We start from the raw sequence: 10,427 nt of genomic DNA, 5'->3' as shown, positions 1-10,427 counted from the left end.
AGAAGACACAAATAAACACATAAACAAGGACCAGATAGGCGTTGCACCACGAGGTTCCCCAACCCGGCGCCCTTCAGATGGGATGGAGCTACAACTCCTCTCATCCCCAGTACGGGGTGCTTTGGCTGGGGATGATAGGGGCTATAAGCCTATCCAGATGGGATGGAGCTACAACTCCTATCATCCCCAGTACGGGGTGCTTTGGCTGGGGATGATAGGGGCTATAGGCCTATCCAGATGGGATGGAGCTACAACTCCTATCATCCCCAGTATGGGGTGCTTTGGCTGGGGATGATAGGGGCTATAGGCCTATCCAGATCAATGTTAAATCAAGAATTTTTAAGATGTATTGGTTCCTGTTCTAATGTTGTTCCCTGCCTCAATCTAAAGCAGCGGTTCTCAACTTGTGGGTCGGGACCCCTTTGGGGGTCGAATGACCCTTTCACAGGGGTCGCCTAAGACCATCAGAAAACACATATTTCCGATGGTCTTAGGAAACTGTATTGACTGAACTATGTCATGGATCATCTTTTGTATTATTAAAGCTATTGTTATGTATTATTTTCATTAGCAAACCATCCCATGACAATGGATCGTGTAGAGAAGAACGAAAATAATTTTATGGTTGGGGGTCACCACAACATGAGGAACTGTATTAAAGGGTCGCAGCATTAGGAAGGTTGAGAACCACTGATCTAAAGGGAGAGGCGGGTAAGAAATTATTATTATTATTATTATTATTATTATTATTATTATTATTATTATTATTATTATTATAGTCCAAGCCACTTGGGAGGTGCCAGGCTGGATAAAAGAGACACATTTGGTATGTATATATGTGCATTTACATACATGTGTGCGTAAATTCGTTTATATCATAAATAGACATATTTTTGTCTCCTATTTGTGAACTGCCCAGAGACCTTTGGCTGTTGAGCAGAAATTATGGTAGAGAAAAAAAGGGGGGGGGAAAGGCACCACCAAAACTGTGCGAGTAAGAAGCTGAAAGCTCTGGTGCTTGAAATATCAAAACGATTTTTTTTTATTGTCATCCAAACTATAAGAAAGTAAATCTTCTTAGTTTAAAACTTGCTACAGAAATTGTATGATGCTCAACGTTTTAGGTCTGAGGACCCTTCGTCAGGAGCTGTACAGCATCACAGTTTTTTCCCTTGCAATAGCTGTAAATTCACAAGCCTTTTAAATAAATTTTAACGAACTGCAGTTGAGTTTGTTCACTCTCCGAACGAACAGAAATGAAATGAAAGATTTATTCGTTTTTTTTAATTATTCATTTTAGGTTATTATGACTGTGTTTTTATTAATCCCTGTTCTGTTTCTTGTTTTTCATTCTGTTGCATGTTATTCTTTTTAAATAATTGCATTGCATTTTATGTTTGTAACGGTTCTAACGGCGCGTTAGTTTTCTTAACTGCTTGCATTCCGCCCAAAGGACATTAGTTATCGGGCGGATTAGAAATGTAATTTTTTAAAAAATACAAAATAAATAAATCTACTCAGCTGTGTCCTCTTCTTGAAACAGCATTCCTCCATCTGTACCTGACAAGCTGTTTGCCTCACCTCTTTCAAATAATGTAGATACACACACACGGGGTTTTTGATATCATTAGCGTAGGCTACTGAGAGGTATTGAAAATAAATAAATAAGGCACTTCATCATGTTTGGAATTCGTGGAGGAGGCTATCCATGGCTGCTAGCCCTGATGGCTCTTTGCTACCTCCAGTATTTGAGGCAGTAAGCCTGTGTGCAGCAGTTGCTGGGGAACATGGGTGGGAGGGTGCTGACGCGCCATGTCCTGCTTTGTTGGTCCCTGGTTGACAGCAGGTTGGCCGCTGTGTGAACAGAGTGCTGGACTAGATGGACCCGTGGTCTCTTCGTATGTTCTGGAGCTACAAAAACGTGAAAACAGGTAGTTTCTTCATCACTCTTTCATAAAAGAGGGGGTTCTTGGGGGGGTGTCCGAAGCATATTCTCAAATCGGTAATACACATCAATACCACATGATGGCCCAGTTCGGATGCCACAACAACGCATTTTATTTTATTTTTAAGCCTGGGATGTTGTGAATGAAATGGGTGTGATTGAGCAGGCTCCTGCCACACGCGGAAGATAAACAATCCAGGTATTCCAGCTCTGGGTTGCTTGCTCCAGCTCCATTCACAACAAACAAAACAAAACCTGGCTTGTTGTGCTGTCTGAACCAGGCCAGGAATTTGACTATATGGGTATTCCTGCAGAAGTCTGAACAAGGGTGGCGTGATCATTCCCTCTATTTCTGACGGTCAGAGCTGAGTGCCGGTGCTTATGTACATAAAATGGCACCACACACACACTCAAAATGGAGAGATTGGTGGGTTTGGGGATCCCCCTTCCCACCCCTCAAATAGCCAAGGAATGCTGACAGTTGGTGGGGAAATGGAAAACCAAATGGAACCAGGGAGACATGACAACACACTTCAAATACTTGAATGGTTGTCACACAGAGAAGGGCCAGGAACTCTTCTCCATCATCCCAGAATGCAGGACACAGAATAAGGGGCTCAAGTGACAGGAAGCCAGATTCCGGCTGGACATCAGGAAAAACTTCCTGACTGTTAGAGCAGTACGACAAAGGAACCAGTGACCAAGGGAGGTGGTGGGCTCTCCCACACTAGAGGCCTTCAAGAGGCAGCTGGACAACCATCTGTCAGGGATGCTTTGAGGTGGATTCCTGCATTGAGCAGCGGGTTGGACTCAATGGCCTTAGAGGCCCCTTCCAACTACTATTCTATGATGCTATGAATCTAGGATTGGGAGAGACCTTGGTTTCTAGCAGGAGGCAAGTAACTGTGGAGAACGGGAGAGATATTTAACAAACAACACACACACCAGAGAATTCACAGTTAAAAACAAATTTAAATACTTCCTTAATCCTTCAAACCCACCCAACCTTTGCCGTAATAATCGACAGAAAGAGACACAGTCCGGCCAACTCCAGCAGCTTGGCGTCGCTTGCACGGGAGTAGAGCAACAGAAAACGACAGGGGAAGTCGACCCGTTCTGGCCCACGGATCCCCACACCCGGGAAGCACGAAGCAGCCGCCCTCATTCCATGTCCCCATTCGCCGATCGGGAAGGCCGAGAATCCAAGCGCTTGCCCGGCGCTCAGGGTCAGTTGACGGGTTTCATTTTCGCGATGAAGATGGCCGAGGCCCTCTGCAGGAACTCTTCCTTCTGCAGGCCTTCGCTGGCCTTCCTCTCGCTCAGCGCCTTGTCCATGGCCAAAGCCAAGCAGTCCGGCCCGAGCTTGGACCCGGTCTCCAAGTAACGGATGGGAACAGAGACATCGGTGGCGCGCAGGGCGTCCTCCAGGGTGCCCAGGACCGCCGAGCAGATCCGTTTATCCGCCGCCCCGCCGCCCAGCGCGTCGTACAGGGTGCTTGCCTTGGCCAAAAACTCCAGCAGGACCAAGCAGGTGAGGGCCCCGTGGCGGAAGACGTCGAACGGCACGGCCTCGTGCTCCCGGCACGCCACCTTTTGCAGCAGGGGGAGCGCGATTGTGTCGGGGGCGCCCCTCTCTCGGCACAACAGCCTCAGCAGGTCGCCATACAGCTTTCCGGTGACACCCGGTTTCTTGCGCCTCCCGGCGGCGGCCAGGGTGTCATACGCCATGCTGACATTGTTGTTGAAGGCCGTCCTGACAGAAGATGGAAAACGCCATTATAACATGAGAAGAGCCCTACTGGATCAGACCGAGGGTCCATCTAGCTCAGCACTCTGTTCACACAGTGGCCAAACAGCTGTCAAACACCGACGAAGAAGGACACGGTGCAACAGCACCCACCCACCCATGCTCCCCAGCAACTGGTGTTCATAGGCTTATTGCCTTGGATACTGGAGGTAGCACACAGCCATCAGGGCTAGTAGCCATGGGTAGCCTTTTCCTGCAGGAATTTTAAAGCCAGCCAAATTGGTGGCCATCACTACATCCTGTGAAAGTGGATTCCATAGTTCAACTCTGTCCCAAATAACACCGTATTTGCAGTCTTTGGCTGCGGCCATTGCTACATTATTTATTTGTATATTATAATATTTATTTATGTTATTTATGTGTTGTTTATTTGTGCGCAGCGTTGCTCTCGTCTCGCCGCCCCCCCCCCCAAAGAGCTCAGGAATTGTTCCGTCGTTTTCTGCAGCCTTTTGTGCTATCGCCTGTACAATGACCCTGCGAGGTAGGACAGGCTGAGAATGGGAAAAGAGAGCGCGGAAGTGCGTATGTGAGTGAGTAAAAAGGGTGAGATAAAAAGCAATGCAAAGAAGTGATGCGTGGCGGATCCTGTATTATTAGGGAGCAAGAAACTCCAGCGCAGTCTGAGTCACGAGTTCGAAATACGCACACATACACGGTGCAGGAGAGGAAAAGCAGCCCCCAGCCGTTCTATATTTGCATCTTACTCTTGTAAACGGCTGGGTGGATGCTGGGGGTTGTAGTCCAACACACATCTTTATTCCAAGAAGCCTTTCTCTAACATGCAGCCTTGGATTACTGTTATTGCTTCTTTTAAATTTTGTTTTAACTGTTTTTATTCTGTTTTTATTTTCATTTTACCTTGTACACCATTTTTCAATGGGGAGCGGTATATAAACATTCTAAATAAATAAATACACCTGGAGGGCACCAGGTTGGGGAAGGCTGCCCCACACCCACGCCTAGGAATGCATTTCCCATAAAGCCCCGCGCTCCCCCTCCAAAGAACCGCATTTCCCAGAAAGCCCCCGCCCTCCGCCCCGGGGCATTGTGGGAGCTGTAGTCCCGCGCCTCAGAAGCCGCTCCTCTTCCCCCGCCGCACCTGTGGGAGTGGTGGGCTAGGCCCAAGTACCACGAGGCCCGGGCGAGGCGCAGCCGGAGCTGCCGCTGCGGGTCGCCGCCGTCCGTCGCGGCCTCGTCCGCCTCGCCGCTGCTCTGCGCCAGCTTCTCGAAGTAGCCGGCTAGGAAAGCCACCGGCTCCTCCGGCCTAGCCTCGAGCACCTTCAGCAGCGCCTCGCGGACCATGTCGGTCACGCCGGCCTGCCGCAGGAACTCCGCCTCGGCCTCGGGGCCGGTCGCCGGGCCCGCCCGAGGCTGCTCGCTTCCCGCCGCCGCGGGCGAGGGCCGCCGCTTCTCGCTGGCCGCCATTTTGCTTGAGGGCGCCGCGCCCCGCCGGCCGCCATCTTGACTCAGGGCCGCCCGGCCGCCATCTTGGATGAGGCTCGCGTCTCTCGGGCGCCCGTCTCGGCGGCGCCATCTTGAATCCCTGGCAAGCCAATCAGGGGCCGCCGAGGAAGTCACCTGAACCCGCCGCGGCGGCCATTTTGGTTGTGGTTATCATGGACTGGCAGTGGTTCTAAATGCCTCAAAGCGGGATGTTACTCCAGGGGGGAGGGGAGGAACAGAAAAAAGTCCTTTTTGTCACTTTTGGTCTAACACTGAAGTGAAACCTTCCTTCACAAAAGTTTCCATCGAGAGGGAAAGGCCTAGAATGACTCCCCCACATAGACCACTACGGCTAATAGCGCCCTATACCGGAAATGTAGGCCGCACTCCTCTGAACTTCGTTTCTAAAACTGAACTGATTTTCCTTCTCCTGAGAGTTTATGGCGTACTAGCACTCTCCCAATAAAGGCCCAACGTCCCCTATTAATAATACACTGTTTTTCTCGGTTCACCATAGACACGCCATGGGATAGAGCGGTGCCTATCTAGCTATACGTATAGGAGCCCATCCTAGCGTTTGAGTTTTAAACAGAACTATAAAGGCCCATTTGACCGGAAGTAGTTTTTATCGTCGCTCTAGATTCTCGACTCTATCGTCATGCCTCGGTTCCCCCCAGTCCAGGGTTGAGGAGGAACTCTCGCGAGAGTGAACGTCAGCCAATCGGAGCGCGGGGTTGAGCCACCAGTGGCTCCTGTGCGGCCATCTTAACTACGGGCAACGCGGCCTGGCAGCCTTTCCCCATAGACTCAGCGCCAGTTTCTGCCTGGATTGTTTTCATGCCTGAATATATTTCAGTATTGGGGGGTTTGCATTGATTGGGGCTTCTGCTCTCGGGACCGTTTGGGCTTTTCCTTCGGGATTCAAATTTAGTAAGTGAAATTTGCAAAAAAAATAAAAATAAAAATGGGGTGGGGCTTGCTTGAGTCAATTTGGGGAGGGGGCTACCAATGGGGAGGGTGGGCTACTAACGGGGCAGGGGGCTTTTGGGAAGTGGCTGGCTGGGAGTTGAGCTCAGGAAACCTGGGCCCTGGAGGCGACCACCCAGTCACGATTTTGCCCACTCACTCTGCCAAAATTGTATATTTTTGATTTATTTATTCATTTTCTTTAGGGTCATTTAATAAACAAAAAGCCTCCGGCGGTGATCTTACAAGGAATTAGTAAAACGAGACTTGGCATCGGAAAAAAGACCCAGCACGCAAGGAAAATCAGTTGAGGAGGGAAGAGGAAAAAAAAAAGAAAGATTGAATTTCTTAGTAGTTTCGGTGGCATGGCTACTGGGAAGAGGAGCCACCTGGTCTTGTTGCCAGAATTACATTAAGCCAAGCTAGGGAAAAGGGTGAGGGAAGAAGCGTCAACCCATTCCTGCTCATGGATCCGTCGCTGTTCAGGTGTCGCGTGAGTCGACGTGGTAGCATTCTGTAACCTACTCATCATCCGGGAACCCCCCAAAGGGATTGAAGCAATTTATTTATTGCATTTTTATCCCGCCTGTTTTCCTCCAAGGAACCCAAGGCGACGTACATAATCCTCCTCCTCCTCCTCTCCATGTTATCCTCACAACAACAACCCTGTGGGGTAGGTTGGGCCGAGAGTCTGCGACTGGCCCAAAGTCACCCAGTGGGTTTCCATGGCCGAGTGGGGATTAGAACCCGGATCTCCCGACTCCCAGTCCAACTGTGTGTGTGCGTGGGGGAGAAGTAAACTTATAAAGTGTCCTGGCCTGGTCACTTGGGATGCAATCTTTACTCACCACTGGCGACTATTTACAAGACTACAACAGGGTGCTTTCCCATGGTGACCTCTAAGGCCTTCTATGACGTAAGGAACTGCCCTGGATCATTTCCCCTTTGAGCCTCTCTGACTCTCAGTGGTTTTCCAGGTCCCCCCCCCCCGCCCCGCTCCTTCTTTTTAGAGATGCTGAGTGTTGAGTTTTTTCACGCAAAATATCTGCTGTACCGCAGCGCTGTGGTCTTTCCCCGAAAGCGAAAAAACCAAGATTCCAGTCCTCATCGTTCTAGATCAGGGGCTGATTGAAAGAGGACGTCCCGCCCGGTTCCATACATTCTGATTGGCAGCGGCCTCTCCGGGCTGTCAAACAGAGAAGAGGCTCTTCCCGCCTTGAAATAGTTGGAATAAAGAAAGAAAAAGGCACCCGTGCCCTGCTCGCTGACCTGTTTAACGGAAGAGGCCGGAGATTGAAACTGGAACCTGTGTTCGTGCGTAAGATTAGATTCTTGGTTTTATTTCCCCCGCCCCAGGCGATTCATGGACGCGGGATCGAGCCCTCCCCAGCCCCGGGCCCGCAAGAAGAGGAAGAAGGCAGCCGGGGGGGTGGAAAGGAAAAAACCCCGAGCCCCGGAGCCCGACGTGGCCCTCTACCACTGTGACGTCTGCGGGAAGGACATCAAGCACCAGGCGAACTTCCGGGAGCACCAGCGGATCCACACGGGCGAGCGGCCGTACGCCTGCCAGCGGTGCGCCAAGACCTTCACCCGCTGCGCCGACCTGATCAAGCACCGCCTGGTGCACTCGGCCCGGCGGCCGTACCGCTGCAAGGTCTGCGGCAAGCGCTTCAAGCTGCGGGCCGACCTGGACAAGCACGGCAAGGTGCACTCGGACGAGGCGCCCTTCGCCTGCCACCTGTGCCCCAAGCGCTTCAAGCGCACCTCCTGCCTGGTGAAACACCTGCGCATCCACACCCAGGAGAAGCCCTTCGCCTGTGCCCACTGCGCCCGGCGCTTCAAGTGGGAGGCCTCCGTCAAGGAGCACGAGCGGGTGCACACGGGCGAGCGGCCCCACCGCTGCGGCCAGTGCCCCAAGGCCTTCACCCACCGCTCCTCCTTCTTGCAGCACCAGCGCACCCACCAGGAGCACCCGGCCTTCAGCTGTGAACACTGCTCCAAAGCCTTCAACCACAAGTCCAACCTCCTCAAGCACGTGCGGGCTTTGCACGCCTAGGGCGCTCGGACGGAAAGGAGGAGGACACCACCACTGCTAAAGTTGCGGGGGCAGCGTTGGGCCTTCCTCAGTTTGGGAGCTCCGCAAGGCCCTAGATTGGGGAAGGGCACAGGTTCGCTAGGGAGTCCGCAAGAGGGAAAGGTGCCGCCTCCATCGAAGCGCCACGAGAAAAACGCCCTCGCGGGCTAGAAGAAGCGGGAGGCGGCCCGGTGCTGTTCGGACCGGGTCTTCCTTCCCAAAGGAGCTGTCTGTCTTGACCCACATACCTCTAGAACAATCAAATGATTCCTACTCAGACGAAAGACGCGCGCCTCCAAGGGAAAGGATTCTGTGCCTCAGGATTGGTTTGGAGGACGAGACAAACGGAAGGGAGCGTGCAGTCCTCGAACACACACTCCTGATTATCGTCCTTTCCCCGTAAGTCTTTTCGTTTCAGCCGTATAATTTCAGGTATCTTGTCGCTTTTGCTGTTAATTATCTGAGAGTCAGAAATCCTTGCTGATCTACCCCAAACCGCCTGGAAACCTACCAGTAAATCCAGCTTTTCTTCTTTCCCTCCACCCTACAGACCTATAAATGCCCAGACAGGAGCATTCTGGGAAAATTGGCTCACTTAGTTTACATCCTAAGGAAAGGATTCGAGTCCGTGATAAAACCGAGAGCTTTCGCCCTCCGTTTTGTGAATATTTGAGGCTAGGATGGCCTTCCTGATGTTTTGGACACAACTCCTGGCTGTTGGTCATGCTGGCTGGGGCAGATGGTCATTGTAGTCCCAAAGATCTGGAGGCTGAGTTAGAAGCAAAGGAAATGGCTAAATTGTGTATATATTTTTAATCTAAGTACGCGTCCAGGGTAGGCAAAAAATAAATTGCAATCTGTTGGGTGATTGGTAGATGACCTTTTTGCATTTCCCCGGAAATTAGCAAGACTTTCTATTTCCCAATTGTTTGACACTGGCATGAAAGACTCCCCCTGAAAAAAAATCGAAATCATTTCTAAAAAAAGATTTGGCACCTTTTTGCTTTTTAATAGAAAAAAAATTCAAATAACAAGGCAGTAAGAAAGAATCGCAGGTCTGTAGCAACGTATACGGATTTGTTCTCCTTATACGGCTGAAATTGCCGTGACGTCATTCGCACAAGTAACAATTGCTTTAAGCGTTTTTAAAAAAGCAAATAGGTGTGAGCCCCTGATGGGTTCTGGTATGGGAAGAGCAGGACTCGAAAGGTTTTTTTTTTAACCCTTTGCCTCCTGAGGTAGTCCCAGTAGACCCGGGTTCACTCCTTCCCTGGAATTTATAGTACGTCAAAGATGTATCAAGTCGGTCCTAAAATCCGCAAGGCCTTCGTCCTCCGATGGGCCTGTGATTTGCAAATGTTTGTGAGTTTGGAAAAGTGGGCTGACAGCGGCTCCTCTAACCTTGAATGAAACCGTCCGGTACCTGCTTATTTAGAAATATGGCAAATATGGTGTATAGAGGAGAGGACAGAGGAGCTGGATTTTAGTTAGAGCAGGGCTGTGGTCCTCCTGGTGTGTTTTGACTGCAACCTCCATCAACCCCAGCCACCATAGCCAATGGGGAAGGACGTTGACACACGCTCCCCGTCCCCGCATGACGGACCCCCCAACCTGGTGCCCTTTGGAGATGTTGGACTACAATTTCTAGCATCTACCCCTGCGGTGATGAATGTCCGGGGAACGGGCGTGGCCCTTGGTGTGTTTTGCCTCGAAGACGAATATGAACTTGAGAACGATGAAACTGAGATGCGAGTATATATATGTTTGAAAAAATATATATAAATAGGAACCCGTTACAGATATGCTATTTTGTTACACGTGGGGGAACTGAATAGGAATTGTATAGGAATGATTCAATTAAAAAAGAAAAAAAACATGGTTGGATTTGTGCTGTCTGTTACCTGCTTGCCGTTGGTCGAACTGCTGTGATGTCACGGAAGGTTTGCGAACGTTCGAACTAACGTTCTAAGATGCTATTTTGATGGGGTTTTTTTTTTTTTTTGGTATTCTGCCTTGCTTAGGGCCTTTAGGGTGCAGTTTTTTTTATTATAAAGTCTCAAGAATTAGATGGGGTGATGGGAGAATTGAAAAAGAAAGGAGACTATGTGACTGTTTAGCTCAAGGACATTTCAGGTTCAGACATCTTTTCTTGTTACCTGTTACTTGATAATTTTAACTGGAGATGCCAGGCG

The 10,427-nt window shown here is 50.2% G+C and overlaps 2 protein-coding genes across 3 annotated transcripts; one reads left to right on the top strand and one right to left on the bottom strand.

Annotated features, from left to right (window-relative positions):
- Nucleotides 1-2,897: 2,897 nt before the first annotated feature.
- TPGS1 (tubulin polyglutamylase complex subunit 1) lies at nt 2,898-5,764 on the bottom strand. Its single transcript, XM_063147349.1, has 3 exons — nt 5,751-5,764; nt 4,852-5,295; nt 2,898-3,698 (listed from the first exon to the last, which is right to left on the bottom strand). Exons 1-3 carry the CDS (start codon nt 5,762-5,764, stop codon nt 3,173-3,175), a joined length of 984 nt encoding a protein of 327 aa, XP_063003419.1. The 3' UTR covers nt 2,898-3,172.
- A 232-nt stretch (nt 5,765-5,996) lies between these two features.
- On the top strand, nt 5,997-10,052 carry LOC134412967 (zinc finger protein 271-like). 2 transcript variants are annotated; one of them, XR_010026445.1, is made up of 2 exons: nt 5,997-6,125; nt 6,368-6,756. XR_010026445.1 is itself a non-coding variant. In XM_063146964.1 (2 exons), exon 2 carries the CDS (start codon nt 7,525-7,527, stop codon nt 8,215-8,217), a length of 693 nt encoding a protein of 230 aa, XP_063003034.1. In that variant the 5' UTR covers nt 5,997-6,125; nt 7,518-7,524; the 3' UTR covers nt 8,218-10,052. The 2 variants fall into 2 exon arrangements, 1 of the variants encoding a protein (XP_063003034.1); XM_063146964.1 differs by lacking the exon at nt 6,368-6,756 and adding an exon at nt 7,518-10,052.
- The last annotated feature ends 375 nt before the right edge of the window (nt 10,053-10,427 follow it).

Source organism: Elgaria multicarinata, chromosome 23 (assembly GCF_023053635.1).
Source record: "Elgaria multicarinata webbii isolate HBS135686 ecotype San Diego chromosome 23, rElgMul1.1.pri, whole genome shotgun sequence".
In the NCBI taxonomy this organism is placed as follows: Eukaryota; Metazoa; Chordata; class Lepidosauria; order Squamata; family Anguidae; genus Elgaria; species Elgaria multicarinata.
Note: the sequence above shows the minus strand (reverse complement) of the source record. Positions and strands in the feature narration are given on the sequence as shown.